At 40.7% G+C, this 27,675-nt stretch overlaps 1 protein-coding gene across 2 annotated transcripts in view; it reads left to right on the forward strand.

Annotated features, from left to right (window-relative positions):
- The window catches only part of marchf8 (membrane-associated ring finger (C3HC4) 8), a 77,456-nt gene that overhangs the window by 9,248 nt on the left and 40,533 nt on the right, over window positions 1–27,675 (forward strand). For both annotated transcript variants that reach the window (XM_027278501.1, XM_010744807.3), the window contains exon 2: window positions 11,047–11,243. In XM_027278501.1, coding sequence (XP_027134302.1) covers window positions 11,148–11,243 — 96 coding nt within the window. In that variant the 5' untranslated portion in view covers window positions 11,047–11,147. The remainder of the gene's footprint in view (window positions 1–11,046; window positions 11,244–27,675) is intronic.

Here is a 27,675-nt window from a genome sequence, read left to right on the forward strand (position 1 = left end):
AAAAGTATTTTGAGGGCATATTGTCCTTTTTATTAGATAGAGAGTTAACAGGAAATGAGGGCGGAGAGAGAGAGAGAGAGAGAGAAGGGGTGCAGGTGGATAATATGGTACAAAGGTCCTTGGCCAGACTTGAAACAGGAACATTAGGCCTTTAAACCTCAAGACTACGAGGACGTCCTGAAACTGCTTAAAAAGTGCCTAGATACCATTAGATAAGTGAGAAAATATGTCTCTGCCACCAGATGCAATATTAAGGTTCCCTGAGCCTGTAAGTGAATTCCTCATGAGTCCACATCTAAGTTGGGACTTTTTTTTTAAGCATAAGCCTTGTGATACTTTATCATCTCGTATAACAGCAGGTATGAGGAAATGTGGAAACCCTTCAGTTAAAATGTTTGGTATGAAGTAAACAGTGTGAAGTAACCTTCCACTGTCAGAAAAAGCAACTGACTGCTGTGAGAGGTCTTGTGATGACCTCTGAGCATTTAGTCTGCGTTGCTTTATCCTATTTTTAGGAGGTGCTTGTTGGTAAGTGGAAGTCTAACTACAGTAAATGCTGTCCTACATGTTTATTCTGGCATCACACCAATAATCATGTGTAAAAATGGCTTCTTTGGCCTGAGTTCCAGAATATCCCGGTGTGTTAGTATGCAACTGTCCCTGTTAATGTCATGTCTCCTTCATTGACTGCAGATTTGAATTGCTTATCTGTAAAGAAAATGTGTTTTAGAGCAATAAAAGGTTAATTCAATATGTAATTATAAATTCTTGGGTATTTTATGAGTGGACAGCTTCTTTGGACTTAACAGAGTGAAGCAATTTCATCTTCATAAGAAAAAAGAGTTTGAAATATGTGAAATAGAGGAAGCAAGTCCTGACATTTTTGCAAGACCGTCAAAATAGTTGCTATGCTGGCTTTTTGCGTCATGGTTAGTTGACTTGTGATGATGAAGGCTTCTGTTTTATACTTGACTAAACTAATACACCTTTTGTGTTAAGAGTCATGGAGTCATTATTGCTTCAGAATTGAGCTGATTAATTAGTTGTAGAGCTGCAAACTGTTTCAGTAATCACTTAATTGTGAAGAATGCCCAACATTTTGTGGTTCCAGCTGGCGATAGGTGGGAATTTGATGCTTTTTCCTTGTCTTGAATTATAGGATGTTGAATATCTGAAGATAACATCTTGGGCTAAGCACTTTTCAAAATGAAATGAGAAAATAATCAGCAGGTAATTGGCTTGTGCCTCTGCATAAGGTAGTTTGAAAACCGAGGCAGTGCATCTGAAGGGATGTGTTTAATGCCATGTTCATGCCACTTTCACAAATTGAAATCCACAACATAAGTCCTGTAGTGTCACACATCACCCACTGTTACATCTGTCAGTTTTGGCAGCACCTCATTAAAAATAACAGCAGGCTTTCACACAACTTTTCTCACCAGCCTCAGACTTGACCAGAAGCATACAGCAGATCGACAAAAATGGAGCCCAGTACAGTGTAGACCTCAATACTGCTGCGAATATGTCAGAAATGAAAGCCAGTTGCTTTTTTATTTTGATTAAATTGCATTTTCTTGTTGCTGTAAGGAATGTTTATTAAAAGAAAAAAAATCAACATCTAGAGGATGCAACTACTCACTGTAACTCAATCTGGACGTCAGCTCTGGCTTGATTCCCAAAATGCAAATGTGAATCTGTACCTGCGTGTATCTGTATCAAACAAGTAAGCAGGTTATCATAAACATTCTCCAACTACAGGCTAATTGGGATTAGATCTGACTCTGATTGGGACAGAGAGGAAGATTTTTCCATCTGTTTCTGCGTTGATGTTCAAATTGGCCAACATAGAATAAAGTCAGTAGCTCCTCTGCACAGCTTCCTCTGTGTGCTATGTTCTACTTCCCCTTCACAGTCCCAGCTGTAGCGAAGAGATTACAAAAGCTGCATACTCAGTGTGTGTGTTTTGTGGAGTGTCTACAATGTAAGTGGCTGCCCTGTCTAACAATTTCAGTTCCTGTCTCCACATTTTAGATTTTTGATGTTTGCATTTTTCTCTGCAGATATTTGATTCTGATCTTCCAGCTAAAATTACTACTCATCCCATGCTCTCCGTTTACTCTTCCTTTATCCTATCTTGCCATCACACACGCTCACACACACAGAGAGCTGTATCCTGCCAAAACTCTTAAGTCCTCTTTTGAATCAGCCATGCATTGACGCCTTATGTTGTGTTTTCCGTTTCCTTTACTGGTATTTAGTGTTTATTTTCTGCCTTGTCTTGACAGCTTGTAAGGTTAGCAGCATGTAAATAAAATTTCCCCACCAGTAAAATCACTCATCTAAAGAACCATACAATTCCTCTTTGACTTACACCTGGTCTGGCTGCATTACTTTCATGCTATGGTATAGTCTTCTCTCTGTAACATGTTGTTTAAATACCTTTTCATATGTCACATTTAATTAAATGTAAATGCTTTCAAATCCCCTATATAATCTATCCATGGTCAGAGTTGACAATAAACAAAGCTATCATTAACCAAAACACTCATTTGAGCTCACCTTTTTGTTGGATGACAAGGCATAAATACTGCATTTCTGAGTGGTAGCCTAATGTACACAACAATAGACAATAACCAGAGAGTCAGGTTGACCTTTAGGTAAAGTACTTAGTTAATTACTGTTAATTAACTAGAGGCTACAGCTGATATAATCGGCTGCTGGAAATGTTTGTCATTTCAACTGGTAAAACTGCCAGATAGAAATTCAGGGCCCGCTAGATGAATATTTTCTGCATTGTTCTCTTGTTAATAAAGAGTGGGAAGAGATAGAAGATTCAGTCAGAGATTTGTTCTAGCTTAAGTGAATTTAGGGTTTTTGCTAACCTGGAACCAAATTCAGAATGTCAATTTGTACTTTTTTAAGCTTGCATTAGACTTTTTATTGGTGCAATAATGTAGTTTAACACTACATGCACAACAAGAAGATTATCTTAGTTTAGCATAAACACTGGAAGTAGGTAACCAAATCCACCTACCAGCACCTCCAAAGCTCACTAAATTGCACATTATATATCGTTTGCTTAATCTTTATAAAACTGGAAATCTAAAAATGTTTAGAAGTGAATGAAGTAAATGTCTTTGCTAAGCAGTTTCTTCTTGGAAATAAAGTGGGAGGAACTACCAAAAAGTCCTGAACATGGCCATAAATGCATGAACTGTTACGACATTTGAATTATTTGGAATTCATTCTTTAAAAATAAAAAAGTAAAGTAAAGTGGAAGTGGTGTCTTGGGAGAAAACTGTTTTTTAGATTTCAACACACAAAAATGCGTAATCTAATTTTGGGGCTTAAATTAGAGGAGTAGTTTGGTGAAGTTATCGTCCTGCATGATTCCACTGTTTGTGGTTTTTATTGGATTAGTTTTTTTAGTGCATGTCTGAGAAGTTAAAGTAATATTTTGATGTAAAAATACCCCAAATTTTTGGCATTTCAAACATATTGAATTTGGCAACAAAGTGAAAGTCATTTCACATCGTTTTACCTGGAAACTGGATGAACGAAGCAGCTCTTATCATGCCTCTTGGAAAATTGATTGAGGGTGGTTGAAGGCGGATCTTTCCACGTGGCTGGCATCAGGGTCTCTAACACGCACTAAGCTGGGGAATTCAACAAGGATTCAGTGAAATAATTGTATAAATAATTGATTTAACTGAACTTTGACCACTTCTGTGAAAGGCAGAGGCAGTGTGTCTATTCTGGTCGTAGTGTTACTGAACTTGAAACATTTACTGTAAATCAATAGATGCTTCTTCCTTTACAGAAGAGGAAGTTTCCTGACAGTTTCACACAGTGTTTATCAGTATGTGTGCTTACTTGAAACTGTGTATGCCTTTTGCACTGGCTGCCCTTCATGCCTCCTTAGCAACTGAGAAAGAGTATATGGAAAATTAAAGTAATTTATATACATTTTGATAAAATCCCCACAGAACTTTATCAGCGTTGCATTTTCTGTTTATCCCATGTATGTAGAGCTTGTTTCACCAACCACACAATTAATCACATGCAAACTGGGACTCATTAAGATATAATCAAAAAGGGAAGCTAACAGAGGCATTAAGCAATGCAGTTTATTTAAATATATTTTAATGCTTTTGATGAATCCTGCATGTAGGGTAAACAGGCATGGAGACATTTAGGCAGCAGAGAAGAAGCTGCAGTAATATTCAGACGGTGCTGTTGCTGATAAATGATGCAGCTATATTTGAAATGACAATGAGCTAAAAAAAAACAAAAAAAAAACATTATGATAATTTATTCCATGTATGTTATGAAAAAGTGTTCATGTATTTACCAGTCCTCAAGCTCAGTGCACCACGGGCCTGTGTGTTTGTGTGTGCATGCTTCCGAAACTATACAATGTCAGTGACGGTTAAATTTATCCAAACGTATATAAGGAACTACTGTGTATGCTTGTGTGTGGAACCGCATCAGGCTTTATCAGAGGAGTCGATCAGGTTGAACTGGCATCGTGTGTGTGTGTGTGTGTGTGTGTGTGTGTGTGTGTGTGTGTGTTCTGGCAGGGCATTAAGCTCAATTGTTGCTGCCAACACACAGCTATAGAAACTGTGCCATGATGAAATTAATACCCCTCTTCTCTTCCCTGACTTGTACCTTTTCATTAGGGGCACCAGTCCAACGTACAGCCATATCTGTGTTTTTTTATTTTTTTTCTATCTATAAATAATTCCTCTCATAAAATGATTCAGTGACATCCCCAGAGGGAACAGCAATCAAAGCAAGAAATAAACATTTTAAGCACTTAATTGTACCTGCCAAATGAACACAGTACATTTCTGTGGGAGTAAAATTTATGAGAACTGTCTTAATGAGGAACACCACATAGTCAACTGTAGTTACTACGACCATCAAGTCAGTACTTTATCTTTGCTTTTAGTTTCCAAATTATTCTCCAAAGCTGTCACATCAGCATAAAGTCACAGATTATAAGGCATAACAAACGCACACATTTCACTAACTTCTAACCTAAAATATATCTGTAATATTGGTTTAATTTAACATTTTTTGACACTAATCTGTCCAATCTCTTTTATAACCCACCAATCTTTGGAAGGGAAGGCACCTCTTTAAATATAGACTATAGCTATAGTACAGTAATGGTAGGATTGATTGATACACAGGCAAGTTTTTCTGCCCGGTTGCACACAGGCAGCCATATCTCAGTCTGATCTGACAGCAGGGACACAGAGGGGGCCTTTTGGCAAACTGAATAACAGCAGAGCTCAGCTGAGCAGAACATGGAGGAGACAGGACTGTGATTTACCTGGCGTAGGAGCAGAGTGGTAAGGAGCTGAATTGCATTTCTTTATAATAAATAGACTTTAGTGGGAGAAGCTACAGTCATATTTTGAAGCCCTTGTCTGTGTGTGAGGTTATTTTTTTTATAGTATCATAATATAATAAATATGTGCAAAATCACATTATCTGCTTAAAAGCCACTTTCCTTTCGGGTCGGGTCATTTCAGACATCCTTTTCCCCAACAATGACTTCTAGTTCGTTCTAGGGGGGCCTGAGGCCTTCCCAGGCCAGATGGGCTATATAGTCCCTCCAGCCAGTTCTGGGCCTGCCAGTTGGGCGTGCCCAAAGGAAGGCACCCGGGAGGCATCCTAATGAAATGCCTGACCCACCTCTGGTGGAGGGGCAGCAGCTCTTCTCTAAGCTTCCTCTGGTGTCCAAGCTCCTCACCCTATTTCTAAGGCTGAGCCCAACTCATATTGGCCACTCCGCTGTCTCATTCTTTTGGTCACTACACAAAGCTCATCCCCATAGGTGAGGGTTGGAACGAAGATGGACCGGAAAACCCAGAGCTTCTGTCCAGTCTTCCTGCTCAGCTTCCTCTTGCGCACAATGGTCCAGTATGATGTCTGCTTTACTGCTGCTTTCACTCGTGAACAAGACTCCAAGATACTTAAACTCCTTTGTTTGGGGCACCAACTAACTCCCAGCCCGGAAGAGCTCATTCCACTGCTTCCTGGCAGAGAACCATGGCCTCCTTCCTGGAGGTGCTGAATCTCATATCGGCCACTTCACACTTCAGACCACCCTAGTAAGTGTTGAAGGTCATGCTCTGATAAAACCAACAGAACCATGTCATCCGCAAAAAGCAGAAACACAATGCCAAGGTCCCCAAAAAGAACACTTTCCTCAACTCTGATGCATCCTGATATCCTGTCCATGAATATCATGAACAGAATCAGAGGCAAGGGGCAACCTTGGCGGAGTCCGCTCACTTTGGTTCCACAAAGGCTTGTAACAATGGCCCCAGTACCACATACTCCCTCAGTACCCCCTACATGAATATTCAAGGGGACATGGTCCAAATCCCTCACTTTCAGGTTTCTCCATCTTTACCCATGTCGAGTGTCTCCCAGTAGACCCATAGAGTCACTGGATGAAATTCCTTCCAGGACACCACACAGCGACTCCAAGAAAGCCGGATACTCTAAACTACTGTTTGGTGCATAAGCATATAATCAGTCAGAGACTTCCCTGCAGCAACTCTCAGTCGCATAGAGGCGACCTTCTTGTTCTCTGGGGTGAACTCCCATCGCAGCAGCGCTCAGCAAGGGGCTTGTAAGAAAGCCAAACCACTCCATCAAATGAAAATATTTTAGACTTTGCTTTTTCTACCAGTTAGAGAAACATTTGGCCAAATGGAGCTTAGCAAGTGTCATTAGGATGATAGAAGACACCTTCCTACAGTACATAACATGCAACAACTTGGCTGGTAACTAATAATATTTCGTTATCAAGCAGGAGTTTGAGTCAGACTTAACATCGTCCCCTTAACATCTTAAACTGACCCCTGGAGCTGCTGCCATGGCAACAGTTGAGCATCAGATTGTAACCACATGACGCGTGTGATTGGTTGGATTGCTGCAGGATTTGCAGCTATTAATATTGTTGCAGTGAACTCTTTGACTGGCAGTCAGCCCGGAGGACGTGCACATGCACAACTGGAAACGGCCTGATCTCACATCGAAGAGACCTTCTGACAGCTTGATTGACAGATTGAGTTTAGCTTTATTAATCCTAAAAATATCTGCGCTACAGCGCCGCACTGAATGTTTACATGTATATGGCTCGAGAGCGTAATCCTCACTGTCTGTCCTGCACATCTCTCGCTCCATTAGTGCAACGCCTCAGTCCAGCAGAGGCTTGAAATACAATGCCAATTAAGTGTGGAGTGGAGGATTTTACTGCAGTTGTTATTCTTTAGATGTATAGTAACGAGCTCACTGGTGCAGCAGGAGGCTGTGTTGTGGCCGCAGTCATGAATTCTGCTGGTTGTTTCTTTGGACTGCTGTAAAAACATTTGAGTGAACCACATCTCTGCAAATGTGGTGCGCGAATACACAACAGGCACCACCTTATTTCACCACATAGGAAAATTACACAAGAATAGCCGCTTTGTAATTAATACAGTTGCAGTAGGACCTTGAATGATGCTACCATGTGATACCCTCAGGAGGGTAACCTTGTCCCCTGACCCACACTCATTTACTGTAACTCATTAGCTACACACACACCTACACGCACACACACGCACACACCTACACGCATGACTTTGCATGCTCTCATCCCATCAAAGCGACCTGTATTTGTCAGCCATAGCCTATTGACTCATAGCAAGGTCACATAATGAATCATGATGAAGATAAAATTGCCAAATGGGATATTAAATGACTTCACCGCTCTTGCATTCAAGCCACAAAATCCACAACTGGTGGCTTCAGAAAGGAATCAAGGCGTGCAGATAAATAGTAGTTGAATGATTGATTGGTGGCTGCATGCAAACAAGCCATCCTAGGTTTTTATTATTGGTTTCCTGTTTACAGTGCATTGGCAGCAGAGCTAGACAACATCCACCACATGCAGCTGCATCATAACAGGCTTTTAAAAATGCAGAATGGATTTTCAGCTTTGGGTTGAGCATTAGTTAGGAAAAAAAAGATGAGTCATCTTTTGCACCAGGATCTGAAGAACTCCAGTTCTCCACCATCCTGACCTCTGCATACAGTAAAGGGCAAACTGCCTCCTGCATTAGCTCGGTAAATCCAGCAGTGAATTGTCAGTGATGTTGTTTTTCTCCCTCTGGCAGACTGTGCTGTGTAGCAAACACTGTGGGGTTTTACTGGCATGTGAATCAGCTGCTTAAGACAGAAATGTCAGTCATGAGTGTTTTCTCTTTCTGCGCATATATTTCTTTCCACATTGTGGTATTGAGTTAACCTTGCTACTTTATGAACTCAATTTGATAACAAATAAAGTTTTAAAAAGACAGCAAGCCTCCAGATGAGCTTTAGAGCACAGACTGTCCAAGTCTCTGAAACCATTTTTCTAAAAAAAAATGATGATGGCTGTATAACATTTGTATAACAACATTTCTATAAAGTAAAATGTTACTTGTCAAACTTTGACTGTTGATCTGAATCCCTTTTTTATAGTCTGCTCTTTAAAACTTGAAAAACCACTTTTTTTGTTTTTGTTTTTACAACTCATCCTTCCACATTAAAATATCAAGGACCATTTATTTCTCATTTTACAACAAAGAGTTGCACAATGCATTTTAAGTTGTTTTCCCTTCATGTCACATCTTACCTTAGTTTATGACCAGATATGTGAAGGCACCATCATCACGCAGGAGTTGTTTTCAGTCCAAGAAAAACAGTGAAAGTACAATTTGATTTGTGATTTGATCAAATGTGAGATTGTTCTGAATAAACAATACATTTTCTATTTGTTTTAAATTAGTTTTTTATGTGATGAGGTTTGTCATTCCACTTCACCCTTCACTGCGTTCCTGATTCATCCACTGCATCCAGGACTTGCTTACAATTTCTTGTAGAAACATATTACTGGGTGCTTTATTAACACATGACCCGCCACCCGACCCTGTTTGGCATTGAGCTGAGACTGCCAGCTGTTGCACAAGAAGCTGATATATGACCACCGACTGTGTGTTAGTGAGTTCGCATGAGCATAATCACCATCTTGATAAACACTTAACAGAGACAGTGCGGTGTTGAACTGAAGTGGCATCTCTGGCTCTCAAGCTTCTCGTCAGTGTGGCTTTCTCAGTCTAAACGCTACACCACCAGCCACCCTCCCCTCCCTTTCCTGCCATCAACGCTGGTTTCTGATTACTGCCATTTCACTGACCTGCCATCTGTCTGCTTGATTTTTGGTTTCTTAATCCTGTCATTTTCATACTGTAGAGCTTGAGGGTTTGCTTGGGAAACACACACACCCACAACCTAGTGGTGAGAAGAAGCTAAAGCTTAATTGCAGTCAGTGGCAGTACAGATGGCTGCATTAACTGAAGTTAAAATGACCCATATGTAAACCCTTGTGTAACTGTCTATGACAGCCTCATGCTGCCGCCGCTGCTTTCATGGCTCTTTCTGTCTGAAACTATCCAAGAAAGACAGGGAGCCACTCGCACCACAGCTCTCTTTTGTGGAAATCATGGCTTTGAATCTCCAGGTCTTAAGAATTTCTGCACATATGGGATCACCTCTGTATTGATTTATTACACACTTCGGGGATCACCTCTATGATCATTTATTACTATGTGCTAGTGCTATTCTGAGACAAACTTCTGTTTTTCTCTGAGAAATCACAAGAGACGACTGTGCCTTCAGTGGTTTGAGAACAGGCTGAAGTTTCTGACACTACTGGAAGTCAGTAAAAGTTGATGTAAAAGTTGATGAGTCTGCGTTTTTAGGCTTCTTCTATGGTTTAAAAAACTAAAGAAAATTACCCTGAATTTTTGTAGACATATGCATCTATTTTTGTCTGTTTAGCACCTTTTTAAAATCTTTCACATCCATGTTATCCTTTTTTCAGCACAAGCTTTTAACTCAAGTATAAAACTACCAAGAAACTCAAAATCTTAGACAAATGACACAGTACAAATCTTTAGTCATAATCACTCAAAGTATCGTTATGGAACAGTTCACAATATTGTTTCACTGTTTAAACATGGACGTTGTATCCGTGACGTCACCCACAGGTTTCTGAAGAGCTGTTGTGATGCTCAGAGTGTGGTTGTTATTATTTATTATGTTGTACCAGGCTGTAAACATGTTTATTTCTGCTGTGAAGTTGAGCATTTAAATATGGGGGCTTAACGAGATTTGCTTCTTCTGTAGCCAGGCTCAAGTGGCCGCTCGAGGGAACTGCATTTTTTGAAACTTTTTCAAAGATTATTTTTTTGGCCTTTATGCCTTTTAATGATAGGACAGCTGAAGATAGACAGGAAGCAGGGAACAGAGAGAGGGGGAGTGACTTGCAGTAAAGGGCCGTCCGATGTGGGATTCGAACCGGGGCGAGCTGCAGCGAGGACTGTAGCCTCTACACACGGGGCGGCCGCACAGCCCACTACACTACCGACCGCCCCATTTTTGGAACTTTTACATCAGTTTCATTTCATAGCAGTTGCAGCTTGTCAGAAAAAATTATATTGATAGTTAATTTATGCCTGTAAATCAATAAAATATTAATGTTCAAGTTTTACATTTTCAAATTATATTTCAAAGAGTTTTTATGGTCTACAGGAGATACTGTGTGAAGGACCCACATTAGCACTTTTGAAATGTTTGAAATGTTTTTCTGCTTGTCTTTAGTTAGTATATGAATCAAGTTATGTAACTATAAATAAAACATGCTCAGTGTATGAATAGAGTGACTCCAGAGGTTGAGTCTGATGCCGAATGCCGTCCTGTCCTCATCTAATCTAAATAATTTTTTGGTTCTGAACTAAAAACATTTGAAGAACAGTAGTGGTAGAAAAGGTCAGCTGCTGTAAAATGCAGCTGTGTCACTTCAGGACTTTCATTTCTTGTTTTTATTTTATTTTCTTAATGTGGACCTGTGTTGTACAGTATGTTTTGCGGTTTTTATACCTTTTTTGATGTGATTTTGTCATTGCTAAACTCCAACTGTCCTCTGTGTGTCTCCTATAGGGCAGTGAGGGCAAGGTGTCAAAGTTCAGACCATCATGCCCTTTGCTTTGGCAGCAGGACAGGAAGTGTGTGTGTGAGCGTCCCTGGTTGGCTCTGCTGGGATGAACATGCCACTGCACCAAATCTCTGTCATCCCCCGTGATGTCACCTCATCGCGGGTGTCAGGCAGTGGGAAAGCAAAGGACAAGGACAAGCAGGTATGTGAAGACTTACGCAAGCCAAATCAGGTCACAAGCTCGAAAGGCTGCAGACACAGCTGAGGATTATGGAGTAGTTTTATCCCCCAATGTGTAGTTGTCTTCTCCAATAGCTCTTAGCTCAACTAACTGACTAATCTTATATCACGCACATTTAATATTTATGACTCAACATCTGCACAGATCCCAAAAGTCCAACAGAGTAGAGAGAGAAAAAGTTTGAGACGGTCTTGAGTAAAAGGAGAGCATCACTTGTTTCAGCACATGACTTTTGCTTAGTGACAAAATCCCAAAAGTGGCTGTAGGAATTATGAGTTTTGTCGACTGGGAGCAAAAGAGGAAGTAGTGTGACATTTTAATAGAACAACAATGTCAGACACAGTGGGAGGAAGTAGAGCTGGATGGGCCAGCTTAATGTAAGTCAACTTTAACACAAGAGACTGCCATTCGTTTCCTGTTTCTTACTGACAGTCAATATTGGTTTCTTTTTTACTATAATTGCAGTTGTTCCCGAACCTTAACCACATGGTTATTGTTGTAACCGTGATGACGTAGGCCCCTTTACCTTAATGAAGAAGTAATTTTGACCCAGGCTTTGACATCTATGATTACCATTACTTACTCTTAGAGTCTGCTCAAAATACACTATTCATGAGAATGCATACATTAAATAAAGTTGCCGAATGCCCATTTATTCTCCCTCTAGTCAGAAAGTTATTGGCTACCATTCATTTTTCTGCACTATGAAAATGATTCCCGCAGTTTTAACCGTAGCAAACAAACCATAAATATGATTCTGTCACAGTATTTGTTTTATCATCGTTTCAAGTGCCAGAGTTGACTGTTTTCATATTAGCGCCACATTAAGTTGCTGTCACTCATACACCCACAGAAAGAAATGTCTGCCAGATGGCTTAAAATCTTTATTATCATGTCTGTTTCTTTTGTATTTATATATTTAGTGTCATTGTTTTTTAACGAGATTTGACAGCCTGAAATTTGTTCTTTTTTAAACTCTTTGTTACAAGAACCTTGAATGCTTTGCAGAAATACCGGTGGAAATGTCAACTAGATGTTGACAAAAGCAAGAAGTTTTTAAGTCCAAGTTAATGGTCTGGGAGTTATTAAATGGAGAAGGCTATCACAGGTGTCCTGTGGTCATTCATCACGGAATAAATGGGAAGTTATTTTTTTGAATGCCAGGGGTATCAATCCCAACACGGCGAATCCTGTATAACAACGTTTCCATTGGAAACAAATTATTTCTGTGGTGCCTGTGGGTTGAGCATTTGAGGTTTTGCATCTAATGAGTCTGGTTGAAGTCTGCCCAGAGGCCATCTGGTTTTGCAGTTTAGTAGTGAACTCTTAAAGGTACCAGATATAGGATTTGGTACCTTTTTCATGGTGCTTTGTAAATCATTGTCTGCTTTTAGAAGAATCCATATAATCACCAACTCAGACCACTTTTATTTATCATCTGCTGCTTTGTCAGGATAGTTACAGCTTTCAGAAAATAAAGGCCCCAAGCAATCTATCAGACAAAAATTACCCCTAACTACCAATTTTGGTTAATTTTTGCAAACATGCATCTATTTTTGTCTTGGTTTAGAACCTTTAAAACCATTTTCAGCACAAACAACTCTCATTTTGTCAGTTTAACAAAATATAAAGTTGCCAAGGACCTCGAAGTACAAGAAAAACACACTCAAAATAGTGTTGTTATAAAGTTGTTATCACTTTTCATTTGTTGATAATAATGAAGGAAGTCAGATGTACATCATGACCAAAATTTGTTCTCAGTCTCACATGTTGCTTATCAGTCTTTAGTCTCTGTTCCCGTTCACTGTTCCTGTACTCCAACACCATCAAACACCACAGTCAAGTGCTCTCAGAGCGCAGTTGCTTTTTCAAGCTGTGAAACAAAGCGAGGTGCTAAGGCAATATGTCTGTGGCGTGCCCTTTCTCCTCGGCCTCATCGGATCACAATAGATCCTGGGCGTTAAGTGCAGCAGCACAGGTGTTCTTAAGAGGCTTCTTCATGCTGCATATGGTGTTGTGTTTCATCCTCTCATGTTGTTCAAGTGATAGTACACACAAGCTATAAACCGACGCTGACATATGTATTTTTTTTTTCTTTTCTTACACACAGCTCAATTAGGATGTATTTTTTTTAATTTCTAGCCTAATCTGTGTTTACTGCTCAAAGTCATGCCGGGTCGTTGCAGAAGTGAAAGTGAACTGGGACCCGTTTCAAAACTGGTTGCATGTCAGTTTCATTTCTTGCTAAATAAAGGTGTGAGTTTCCGCATTGCATTGTTAGGATTAAAGGGTTTAAACTTTGAGAGCAGTCGTAGCTAGGTTACCTTCGTCTGTCGGGAAATAAATGTGAAACTGTAAGCTGTAATATGTGTGCCACCATGTTTTCTAACAGTGTAAAGATCCAACCCTCCATCTCTCCGCTCAGCAGCACTCTCTTCTTTTGTATGTCTCCTGCTGGTTGTGCATCCTTTCCCCCCTCTGAGGAATAAGTGGATAAACAGTAGCAGCTCCTGTGGAACCATCAGCAGAGAGAGGAGAAAGAAGAAACAGGGTGTAGGAAAAGGAGGAGAGGGAAAACAGCAAGTGTTTATTTTGAATGCTGATCAGCTTGAAGGTCCTGGAAAGTGCGTGTGTGTGTGTGTGTGTGCATGCCCAGAGTTTAGTCACAGAGCACAGGCCCATCTGGCCCTCTTAGACAACACAACTGGTCTTTTAGCGCCTCAAGAAAAAAAGCAGAACTTTCCTCTACTTAGGATTCAGGGTTAGTCAGCTGCTCCTTTAGAAAGCAACACATCTTTAACTGTTGCTGGCCCCTCTCTGGCCTCTCTCCTCCAGCTCCACTCAAGTTCATTTGTCTTGTTCGAAATCCTCTTTGGATATGTGCTTGTGGGCACTTTATCCATGCACTGTGGTCCTCCACTTCAGAATTCTTGTTTGGGTGGATAAATTGAGGTTCAAAAAGTATTTTAAAAACTGCCTCAAAAAGCTTGGGAGGCCATAAAACTCTTGGACTCTTGGTTTTTTGAGGCAGTTTTTAAAATATTTTTTATGCTTTTTTTTTTTCTTTTTTTTCGAGGGAAGAAAAGAAGAAAAGTTCCCTGACAGTTCTCAGCCTTGGTGAATAATACGGTCAGATTTGTTTGAGTCTGGGGTTTTTGATAAGGTGTGCAGCGAATGGATTATGCATGAGTTGACAATAAAGTAAGCTCTGGCACAGTCTAGTCGTCAGAGAAGGAGAAAAGGTGGTGTATCTAGGAAATGCATATTTAGCTGCCCTTGCTTGTTTTGATTATATCATACCTCTTTAACCCTATCTGCAATGCCACTTGGGTTTTACTGTAAAACCAGCTGCAACGGACACAGCTGTTGCTTTTATTTTCGCATTCACACATGTATTCACACCCACGTACAGGGACTCACTCACGCTTTCATTATATTTAGCAGTATATCTCTGTGACTGCGCACACACTGACTACTGTGTTACTTGATACCCGCCCTTTTGATGCTGCATGTAATTTTTATGAAAGCACGGAGAGTGCTGGAAGCTTTCTCCTTTGTTAAGCGTGTGTCGGAGTCAAGGACGGAGAAGACTCCCTGTCTCTCCTCTGATGTTTGATGGTTTAATAATCGCCGCCACACAGCTCCTGGGCACTAAACTGGGCTTTGTAGAGACCACGATCAAACACTGACCACCATGACTAAAAACCTTCAACACAGTCTCAAGGCCAGAGGCTGTCTTCACTAGTTTAATGAAGCACCTAGAGTTGAGTGACATAACTTGTTTTTGTTCCTTGGATTTTTATATTTGAAATGGTGGTCTATGTGAAGCATTTGGGCTGTGATGACAGACTGCAGGGTAACCTGTTTCCACTCAGCATTACTTGATCTGTAAAAATGCTTCAAAGAAATACTGTTTGATTTAAATTCTTCAGATGTGTTTTAAAATATATTTGGAAATATGTTTCTCGGCCCTGAAGCAAGGCAAACATTTCATGGATCTAAACTGTCCAAATCCGTCTCCTCCAGACTGCGGGGCCCAGGGGCTTGCAAATGGAAATGCCATGATAATCACTCAGAAAACCTTGGAGCTGGGTAAACTAGCCATGAAAAGCTGAATTATCAGGAAAAGGAGTGTTTACACGTGTGTAACTTGAGTGTATATGAGGAGTAACCTCAAGGTGGTCACATATAGTCGGATATGATCGGTTTATCACAGACTTTAAAGGTGCAAGTGCAATCGATTCGGTCAGCTGCCATGTTTGTGTTTTCTCCTTCATGCACAAATTATCTCCCTCTGACACGCACAGTTTGTACTGTAAACACGTTAATCCAGTCGATAGTCACATTACACAAATTAAAACACACTGTACTGTACATATAAACACACATACACTAGCACACGCCCGTATGTTCATCCCGGTGTCAATGTTCTGAGGCTAAACAGGTTCCCTCAGCCTGTCTTTTATGCAGGAGCTGGAGAGGGAAGATAACATGTAGGTCAAATGGGATTTTCTCTATTCTGGCAGAAGTTTTCACAAAGGTATGAATACTGTGCATCAGCAAACTAGTGTACTTTATGAAAGATCTCACAAACTCTGCAAACATCCCATCTTTTAGCTGCAGGTGTACAGTAAAATACAACACCATTACTGACTGAGAACTGGAAAAAAATGAGTGAAAGTAAAGTTTTATTTATCCTGTAATCTGTGCTCTGGTTGTAAGCAGTAGGGCTCTAGCTAACTTGATTTGATGGATTTCATCAGTGGTTTTGATTCATATTTTATTCTATTCAATGTCAAAGCATAGTATAAAAGGAGTCAAAAAACCTTAAGGTATTTATTTACAGAGATTTCCAGCAAATTGCAAAGCTGCCGCCACTAAATGTTTGCCACTTTTGCTTGCCAAATTATCTAATTACTCGAGTATTTGATTAATTCACTCATCATTTGAGCGCTAACTTGCAGGATTAACTCCCCAGAGTAGATTTACTGCAGTCTGTAAAGTTGTCATGGTTATTTTTTCGGCCTTGTGTCTCACTTTCCGAGGCTCTCTCTCTGAAAACACACATGAGAAAACGTACACTCAGGATTGTTCTCTTAAGAGAGTCACATTTTCAAGTGTTAATCTCCTGATTTACTTATTACGTGGGCTGTTGTATAACCTAATCTGACAAGTGTATAGCTATTAACCTACTAACCCACAGAAATTTGTTCAGCCTGTCGCACTGCAGGAACAGAAAGTGCACCTGAACTCAAAGAAGTCCTCAGCTGTGAACGCTAAAATAAATTTAAAGGAACCAATGTAATTTTTGCTGCTACAGTTCATTTTGAAATCTCTTTTTAAAGGAGCGACTGCGGTTAGAGTTTACAGAGACACAAGTAAAGAGCCAGCAGATAACCAGAGACAGACAGAAATGAATGAATAAAACACAGATGCAGTTAATGAAGTTATTTCCAGGATGGAGAAATTAAATCACCACATGAAAGGCTGCATCTGCCGGTCCTCTCTCCTCTTTGAGACCGCGCCGCCGCCTCAGTCTCCCTGCTCTGTTTTCCATCCAGAGCTTTCTGTCGCACTTCTGTTCACTGGAAGGTGTCTCCGCGGGGCGCCTGAGGACACCGTTTAATTGCCTGTGACATGCTGACTTGACTCCTGTGACTCTCATGGCCCCTGAACATTCAGCCACTGCCAGCTGGATCAATGGCAGAGCCCTCTCACAGCGCTTAAATTCATCTTCCTGAGGAGTCACTGCAGATCTTTTCCCTCGTTGCAGCCTGTCATCTCGTTCTGTGAAGTCTGATGCACAATGGCTGCCTAATGTATGCTGTTCATATGGAGCCGTACATCCCAGTTGTATAATTAAAGTCTGATAAGACTCACAGCTCTGTCTTACTCTATTGTTGCGCCCAGTATGCAGTGAGCACAAAGACACATAATAAGTCTCTTGTGGATTAAGTGAAAGATAGGGGTGGGCAGTCCGACTCTTTCCAGTAAGATATGATAATGCAATTCCCAGTTGTCGATCATTTTGAAGAAGACATTTATGAAAAAGACTCCTGTAGGCACAAATCTCTTACCATGATGCTGCATCTTATTTTTGTCCAATCCCCATCTCACTAAATGTCTTTGTCTATCTTTCTCCAACTTCTCCTCCGCTCCCTCCTCCCACAACCTCCTCTTTTTCTTCCCCCTCCATCATCCTCTCCATGGTGTTATCCACTAGAAGATTAGTGCAGTTAATCTCTCCCTGCCTATGGATTCACTGTTGTGACCACACTGTGCACTCCTCCTTGTTGCTGCCTGGCTGTCTGGGTAGGCAGATGCTCGACAGCTGCAGATGTTGATTCAATTGGCGACTTTTTTTTTTATTTGTCAGTATAAAGTTCTGTGACCGCTTATATTGTAATTCTGCTACTATGACCTATAGTGCACACATGGAGGGATTATCACTTCAAGTTAACAAATTGTGGTGTATTCCTTTGTTGTGAAAAGCTGCATTTAAGAAACCTTACCAGTGTGTGAAGAAGAAGCTATCTAGAAGCGGGTCATATCATTGATCCTCGTCACTCTGGTGGTGATGTTGATATTTGTGCTGTTCCATGGATTGCTATTAAATCTAATGAAGACACCTATGTCTATCATTTGCATCTCTATGTCTATCTGTGGCAGAAAATATTAGACTATTCAAGTAACACCATTATGACTGACATAAAAATACAGCAGCGTAGGCCGACCAGCTGTCTAGCTACAGACTGTTTAAGCAGGCCAATAAGAAGATCATTAATCGAATCCTGAACAGAACTGGTTCAAGAACCAGAGGCAATTTGGTAGAAAGGAAGCTGTACTAATCAACACTTCTCTAATATTTCCAATGGGACCCACAATTGCAATGTTTTCATTTTGCCTTCACTTACTAACTTGCCATCACATTTTAGCTCGTAACTTATCATAGATGTATGGGTGTGTGTTAAGCACTATGTGCATGAACGTGGCTATGAAGCAGGTTGATATTGAAACAAAAGAAATACAGAAAGTATGTTCCTGTGAGTTCATTTTCATTTGACAGTGTATTGTATTTTGATAGTATAATGTGGTTTTCAATTGATTTATTTCACATTTAAAAAGTATTTCAGGGTTTCCTCCAAGTAGCACTACAGAGACCACCAGTGGTACATACATACACAGTGTTAGAACAAATGTTAGAACACATTAAACTAACTAAGATGTATTATTATTTTAGTGATCCATGTTTCCAGATCTCAACAATTAAAAGTGATGAGCAGCCTACGTTATTGTTATTACATATAGGAAAGATGGCCAAAACTATTCCAGTAGTAATCTCCAGCTATAATAAATCAAGATTATCCCTTTAACATGTGCAATACAGAGCACAGACTGCTCCTTCTGCGTCAGTATTTCTCTCTCTGTTTTTGTGTATGACCAGAATGACTTGACTGGGACCTCGCTCCGCTGTACTGAGAGCCTTAGATGACAAAGTAGAGTAAACAGTCATTACCTTTTTGATTTAGGCTTTGAGGGCATGATGGAACAAAACAGGATCAATTTAGTTCCATTGTTTATACTGCGGGAGCCAAAGAACGTATGATATAATAAGCGAGTCCAGAATCTCAGAGATTGAAATAAGACCTGATCTAGACATATTTTAATTTACAGATAACCGTTAAATGTTTCCTGACATAATTTCAGTCCTTAGATTAAATTACCACATTGCAGCATATCTTTGGTGGATGCATTTTCAAAGGTTAAGGTGAAGCTAAAATCTGTTCAGAGTGGAACCATTTTAAAATGGAAAATGAAAGCAGTCCAACTATTGTAAATATTGTTGAACCAGTGTTTACTGGACTGGTGGTGTTTAAGCCAGCGTGAGGTATTGTTTCCCAGAAAGGAAAACAGTACAGAGAGTAGAGATTAGGTTAGATTTTGCCTGATTTAAGGATCATCTGTGCTTTTGTTTTTTTATATTGGTGACTGCTATGGCATTTATATGATTTATAGAGTTCCAGAAAGCTTTAAAAGCAGCACTTTTTTTTTCAGTTTTGAGGAACCAGCATCTTCAATAAGCCAAATTGTTTCCCTCACCATCTGAGCGTGCACAGTGCAGCTGTGTAATGAAGAAAATTATAGATATTCAAATGGAGTTGGCAGAAAATGATCTGGATCATTGTAATACATAACTGCGACTTGAAACAATTATGAAAAATGTCTCTTCTCTCCAGATGACGACGATTCTCAGGGATATTTGTTGCCCACCTGATCATCATCTGTGTCAGTTGTATAACTTCTAAAGAGCCAAATAAGCTTTCATCCCACACAAAATTCATTTTTGAATCAGATGACAGACAGATCAGTAGAAACCCATCAGCTTTTCTAAATCAAAGGTCAGAGTTCACTGTGAGAGCATTTGACTAATGGACTAATGCTGCTATTTCTGCTTTTTTGTTTTTTAACCTTACTGGAGGGGGGCAGAATCTGTTCTTGTTATGTTGAAAAGAAAGACAGCATTCACAAAGAGCTCCCATCGGTAGAGTAGAATACCAGATGTTTGTTGCTTGGAAATGTCTGCAGCTTGAAGCCCAGAGCACATTTTAAAATCCTGCTATCCATCATCAGCAAGCATACAGCAAGTGTCTCAACAAAGATTCATCTTATACGGCTTGTTTAGAGAGATGAAATCTGCTGTCTCATCGCTGATCTGTGCCTAACTCTTATACATTTCTCAGACAGAGGTTTTCATGTAGATTAACTGATATCGCTTGTTTGAGACAAATGTTGCCTCTCGACCGTGGGAAGTGAATATACTATTTTTGATTAATACGCTGGACCAGTTCAAGACACAAGAGTAACCGATAAAAATAATAGACAGTGAGAGTCATGATGACTTTTAAGTCACTCTTGAACCCATGAAATTACCCTCTCCCTCCTCAGCCTGTGGATAGTACAACTGCACGACTTGTCTCTTGATGAGGTCTTCACTGAGCACTGCAGAATGCAGAGGACCGCTGCCTGGAGTTGACATTCACCTCCATCTACAAGGAGGAGAAATTGAGTACACGTAGAGTACACTGAACAAGCACAGACAGAAAGGCCAGGTGAGAGAATATAAAGATAAGGTGAAGGAGAGCACAATTTCGGCCCGTTGTAAACAATATGAAGGGAGCAAGAGAGGAGCGTGTTGTTGCCGTAGAAACAGAGCAAAGACCGAATAAAAGTACTAGTGATTCGAGCAGCAGAGGCAGAATGTGGAGAAATAGTCCGACGTTCACTCCAAACATGCCTCAGCTTTCTTCTGTCAGAGCTGTCGAATGCTTTATGGGTCTTGAGTGCTGTGGTTTCCCACTTTGCTACTTCACTGAGTATTCAGGTAGTGGGCTCTGTGAAGACCAATACCATCCACTATCTAATCCAATGTCCCTTGTTGCAGATCTCAAGCTGTTTTCAAGGGCAATCTGAATCCGAAAAAATGTCTTCTCTGTGAAATTGAGCTGAAGCCTGTTTGTAGGAGCATGAGCTGTGGATAGTTTCTGTCAGTCCTCCATCGTTTTGATTGGCGTTTTTTATTTGAACCCACCGCGTCATCCACACGTGCCTAAGGAGGCTTCTGGCTACTCCATTATCTGTTGCCTCAGGTCACGCTGCCAGGGATGACAGCAGTCATGCTGTGTCTTTTGAATGCTTGTTTGCACAAACGTGCTTTATTCCTAGTTGTCTCTCCTCCTATCTCTGTCCTCCTTTAAGGCTTGTTATTAGATTATGATGGTACTATACTGTATGTAAAACATGAAGATCTCAAGATAAGTATAGAGGGTGGAGGCAAGCAGGCAAAGAGAGTCCTCATGGATAGAAAGCACCTCCCATGGACTTTTTTTAAGCTGCCACTTAAAGCAGTGGCATTTTACTTTTTCATTTCACACCACAAGGACTCCTTTTAATAAGTTTCCAAGGAACAGACCCCCATCTCTATATTGCCATTACTCAATTAAGGTTAACAAACTATAATTATAATATAATTGCTTTTTTGGCACATGCGGTGAAGCGCACATGCTGCTTATATTAGCACTGATGTCAGGGAATGCTTTGTACACACTTGCACATGTGCCCCTTGTTTGTTTCAGCATTGTCTACCAAACAAGTTGATGTCAGGGAAGCAGTTGGATCGTTTTTTTTGGCAAAAGTCGGAGAACAAAAAGTGTTTTGATGTTTATGAGAGGGAACATATTCTCCTCTTCACTCTGAGATCACTGTCGTCACTATGAATCTGTTAAAGCAGCACATGTTGAGCAATGTCAAAGCGAACGCGCGGTCAGCCGTGAAGACCGATGGTGTTGGCAAACTGTCGCCTGTCTGAATGCACACTTAAGACTTCCTCTGATGTTTTTGTGCTTGCTCATTTTAAATGGTATGTTGTTGTGTGATTTGATGGAGACGACAGTTATGCACAGACGCACAAAAGAGTCTCTTGTGTCTCAGGCTGCACACTGACTCCAGGAAGTGTGCAGAGGGAAAAGCATTTTTCTTTTGGATTGGCAGCAAACCTGTTGAGCGTGCTCACAGCGTGTACGTGCGTATGTGTGTGTGTGTGTGTGTACGTCATTCAGCTTGCACGCAAACACACAGAAACGAAGCCAGCCACATGATTGAAAGCTGAAACTGCTACGCTATGATAGACAAAGATGTGTGATGAAACAGAATTGAGCGAGGACAATGGTGGAAGATGATATGATACATTGCTCCTATTGACCACTCAAAGCACTCAGGCAGAATACAATACATATAGACCGCTGTTGATCTCCCAGGGAGCTGAGTTACTCTGCTGAACAGACAGCTGAAACCCAAGCTGCAGATAAAGGCCACTTTTGTACGAATGAGGAGAATGTAAAGCATGCCGTTTCCATAAAAATGTTAACACAGCTCTTTTCCTGAAAACATTTGATATCTTAGTTATTAGCCAGCTGATGTCCTTTCTCCCTGTAATCGCTCTCAAATCATAAATAGATACTCAGGCATCTGAAATTTGCAATATAAGCACGCTTATCTAAGTGAAAAGAAGATGTAATCACCATTTAGTGGTTTAATGATGTATAATAATGTTTATAGACGGTTGCCAACAACTACCACATCTCTGACTCAGGGCTGATAAAGCGCAAGCAGCTGATAAGTATCTAAAATTTGAAGAACTTGTTGTTAGACTTCGAGTGTGATGAAAGAAGGAGGGATGGAACAAGCAGTGGAGAGTTGCTATAAGAGCCAAAAGATGTCATCAGGAAAGTATCACCATCTGCTCCCTCCTTGAGAGCTAATTTCAGTGCCATTTCATGTGGAAGCACCGCTCTTTACCAATGATATTTGTTTAAAGCCATCTGCACAGACCGGCGAGCTGACCGGACAAATATTGACAGGGCGTGGAGTAAGATTGGAGCAGTGATTGGAAGGAGGTTTGGCTAAATGGAGAGTTGGTGGAAAATGTAGATGAAGATGGGAACAACTCAGAAAGGCAAGATGGAGCGGAGGATGGGGAACAGCAGAAAATGTTTCTGATGGCAGCAGTGGGAGAAAAAGCAAAGTGTGTCAGCTGGGAGCGATGAGATTTTGACTTCATGCTTATCACTTCAGAGGACCGGTTGTAAAATGCAGTCTGCTCCTCTGCACACCTTCCACCATCTTTCTCTCCATCTCTTTCCACCTAACCCGAGGTGAAGTGGATCATTTCAGAAAATGTGAGGCCTAATAGTTACGGTCTGATATGCTGTGCAGTTTTCTTTCACAGAGACGACCCCTATGTCCCACGGCACTGGCTCATTCAGCTCTGTATGTAAGCTTCGGCTTTGCACTCTGCTCTCCTTAATGTGAGCAGCAACAGTCATGGACTACAGCATTTTTTGGAGTGTGACATTGTTACAAATAGTTGAAACAACCCGCCGAGAGGAGAAAGGGAGTTTGAGATAATCAAGATCGGTAAACACAGCATTGTGATTTTAAATCAGGCTCTTGTTTTGTGTCACGCCATGATATGCCTCTCATCCATTTTACCGCCATCATGCTGTCTTGTAGAGTCATAAATAAAATGATGTGAAGCAAGTTACAACAGCTCAAGCCCCTCGCAGCTGTGTCATGTGGTGCAGAACAATCCTGACCAATACCGTAAGAGCTTCACCCATATGGAGAGGAAATGGGCCACACATGTTGATGAGCAGTGGGTTAGTTAGCATGCAGAGCAACCACCTTGTCTCCTGTCGATCAGGGACCACAGCTGAGGTGACAAACATGATAACAATGTGGAAGGAAAAGCTACATTAAGCTTCACTTGAGGCATCAGTGGGGGTGTGATGTGGGATGTGACAGTGGAGAACAATGAGTTTAGAGAAAAGGGAGGATGTTGTTACCTTGAGGTGGAGGTCACTGTGAGGAGTGCAGTGCTATGTGAGATCTTGAAATACCAAAATTATGCCACAAAATTATGCCAAAGGTCAAGATTCAAAAACCTTAATTGTCGCATAATGATTTGAAAAATTGCATAATTGTGTAAAAGTGTAGAAAACATGCTGCTCTTACTTTAGTAAATTCCTTTCGGTAAAACGTGCAGCTCAGATGCTACGATAGGATTTTTAGTCAGTGCATATGAAAAACTGCAGGTTGAATAAAACTTCATGTGTAATTCGACGTGTGCAGAATTTTAAATGCAGCATTTTGCATGCAACTTCTCCACTTCTTTTAAACTCAACTAACAAAACAAACTAGAAAAACAGTCTCAGACCTTTGTTCCTTCCAGGAAATTTTCAGGAAATGAATCAGACATAAGACACCACTGGTAAAATAAAGCGTTAGCTGCACTCCTTTGACCTCAAGAAAAGTGGTTTTGTTTTTAAATTGAGTTGAGGGTATGTGCAGGACCTTGTCAGCAGGGGGCAGTAGAGCAAACAGTGTATCTGTGCCTCACTCTTTGCAAGACCAGTGGATTTGAACCAGGAACTTGCAGGAACATTCAGATTTGTTTAATTTTTTGTCGGTAAACTCGATTTAAACCTGTCTCCAAACCAGCATAAAAGGTTTTTAATGTCTATAGTGAAGCCTCAAGAGAGATTTTTATCCTAAATGTACCCTGTCTCCTCCTCAAACTTTAAACTTGACAAACCTGTCTTTTTTTTTGTAATTACAGCACTTAAATCCAAAAGATTTAAGCTCCCTGGTTTATCCCCTCTATCTGAAATTTGAGCTTTTGGGTTTTAAGCATTTTCAGACATTCAAAATGCAAATTCACCTCTCTGTGAGTTGCAGGCATGAGGCACGTAACATGAACAGCCTTTAAATGCAAATTACTGCTGTGGCACTGGAGTGTATTCATCTGGAAGCCAAATGAGGCTGGACTTTTAAAATGGCTACTGGAGCGGGTGGGTGGAGGACAGATTCATTGCTTCATTCATCATCTATCTTCATTGCATAGAGGTGGGAGAGGAAAGGGTGCACGGATCCAAGGTTACTCGCCTCAGGTAGCCGTAGTATAAAGGAGTGAATAGTTGCATCCCACTGGTATACAGAACATCAAAGCATCTAATGTTACAAACAAGCTAAGATGGAAAAAAAAACTGAAAGTGTCTAAGTTTCTGTTTACTGTAGTCTTTTTTTCATTGGCAAGAGAACACTCGTCTGAAGATACGGTCCTCTGATGGCAAGACTTACAGGAATTATTTATACTTCCTCTTTGTGTCGTTAGATTTTGTACGAGGAGATGCACGCTGTTTCGTGTTCAGCTTGATCAAAAGTAGTTTAACCTTGTGTTCAACATTATATTCATGCTCTGTCTCTGTACAATCATTAAACATGGTCCTGTAGCTAACACAATACCCAGGTTATTTGACCTGTTGGTTGTGATTGGATGCAGGAAGATTTGGATGCAAGAGATGTTATGTGTGTGTGTGTCTGCTAGGAGCCCACGGCTACAAGTTTTCATGCTGCAGGGAAGCTGCTTACAAACCTAAAATCCTGATCAAGTTTAAAGGCAAAAATGCAGCTGTGATTGAAGAGGAAGTTATTGTATTCTGAGTGTATGTATGTGTTCAAATTACCCTAATCAGTATATTTGCATAGCAGGCTTCTTCACCTGTACGGGGTCAGTAATGGGGTGCCATCTGTTTAACAGCAGGTGATGATTGATGATGTCATAGCTATGGGAGAAGAGCCAAAAGGGAGCAAAGGCGGGTACTGAGGAGTGGGATGCATTTGTTTTTCCTTTTTTTTTGTACACACTAAGGTCATCCCTGCAGTGATAAGATAGTGAAAAGTTCAGCACATATGATTTATGTAAAGCGAGTTTTTAAAGAGATGGCGTGTCAGTGATGTCCACCATCCACTCTCCTCTTGTGCAAAGGCTGAAAATTTAAAGCAGAGCCTTAAGACTGTTTGTGCTTACCTTCTTATTTGAGAGAGACATGATAGCAATCTGAATTACCCTCATCAGTCTGCTGATGTTCATAGGAGACCGAGGTAAAGCTGGACTTAGTCTGCACATTGATTTTACTTCAAAGAATTACAGCTACTGTAATTACTTCTTCTCTGCCAGTACAAAGAACGAGCAAAGTGTGGATATTTATGGCCCAATTTGAATATCTATGCTGGTGTTTTAGCCTTTTTCTATGTAACCTGTGGTCGGACTAATTGTCTGATGCCGGAGACATCAGGTCAGCCAGGTCGAGAGTTAAAAAGCACAATGAGCTCTGTCATCGTGGTTCTGTGCCGCTGTCTGCATCTCAATAGCTTTTGATGACTCGTCTCATCAAACTCACGCACACACATGCATACCGTGGAGGTATAATTAAGTGAGTAAGATTTTCTTCTTACTTTGTGGCCTTTGGATACATCCTGTTGAAAGCATTAGGCAGGATCTGTGTTGCCAGCTTCTGCTGCTGTTGTCCTTTATAGACCCAAATGCACTGGTGAAATCTAATTTTAAAGGTTATCACTAGCCTCAGGTACTGATGTGGATACTGATAGAGTCAATATTTAAGTCCACACAGCAATGGCTGCAGGTGTTTTTTTCTGTCCTTTGTCAAATGCTGATAAGCCCAGATGTTGGCAGATGTTAAAAAGAGAGCTGTGTGGCTGCTGGCTAGCACATATCTTCACTGTGACGTGTGTGTCTTAGTGCTTATTAAATAACAAACGTGAGCTAGTAATGGTCTTTCTTGATTATTTGTGGAATTAGGAAGAGCGACGAATAAGAAAGCACGGCGTTGGCTTTTTTTTTACCCACCACCTGCAGCAAAAAAAAAAAAAAAGTATGAATATGCGTTTAGCTCCTGATGATTACCTCCTCCCTTCATTACCACCACTGAGGCACCATTGGGCGAAGCTTTAATCCCAACCTTCTGCCTTGAAACTGCTGAATCACGGACAGACAAGACTGTGGTTGTACTGTTTCCAGTGGTGAATTTGAAACTAAGTAAATGTGTGGTGAAGAAATATTTTAACTTACATTATAATAAAATACGGCGGAGTGGTGCAGTGGTTAGCACAGTCACCCCACAGGAAAAAGGTTCTGGGTTCAGGCCAGCTACAGTTAATTGGTGACTCTAAATTCACCAAAGGTGTAAATGGTTGTTTGCGTGTCTCTGTGTGTCAGCCCGGTGATGAATTGGGTACACCTCTTGCCCAATGTCAGCTGAGGTCGGTTCCGGCCCCTGCAACCCTGATATGGATAAGCGGTTATGGAAAGTTAATTAATTAATTAATTAATTTTATAGTAAATATGAGGGATATAACACAAGTGTGCTATATCTCTCACATATCACTTGTCTCATCCACTGCTTGTGAGACTGCCCCAGATGCTTCCTATTGAAAAGGAAAGCAGCCATGTTTCCCTAACCTTCCTGAACTTTACCAGATGTACATTTGCCAAACCAACCACTTGGTTACTTAAAGTATCTCTCAAAACACACTGTTTTGAAAACACACAGATAAAGCATAAATCTTACTTTTGCGCAGCTTGTCCAAGTTTGTTGGCTCATTATTTGTGCCTATAAGCTGATGTGGAGAAGAAAACACCTTCGGTTCTCACCGACTTTCAAAGAAATGAGGCCATTATGACTTGAAATGTACCTGAATGAGTTGAAGGAGTATTTTCCGGGTTAACAAGAAAAAGACTAGGATGAAATCTAACATGTTGGTTTAGCAAATGCACGTTGGCTAACATCCATACCTCTGATAAAGAGCAGCTCACAGCGGCTTCCCTGAGTCTCCCACAGCTGGTTGAGTTGACGATTGTATTATTTTTATCCAGTGTCTGGTGATATGAAGTACTTGATGATCCAGAAAGCTGCTGCCCACTTGCACCTTCACTGGTTTCCCCTGATTGGGTAAAACAGTACTGTAGTCAAGACCA

Source organism: Larimichthys crocea, chromosome III, assembly GCF_000972845.2.
Source record: "Larimichthys crocea isolate SSNF chromosome III, L_crocea_2.0, whole genome shotgun sequence".
NCBI lineage: Eukaryota > Metazoa > Chordata > Actinopteri > Sciaenidae > Larimichthys > Larimichthys crocea.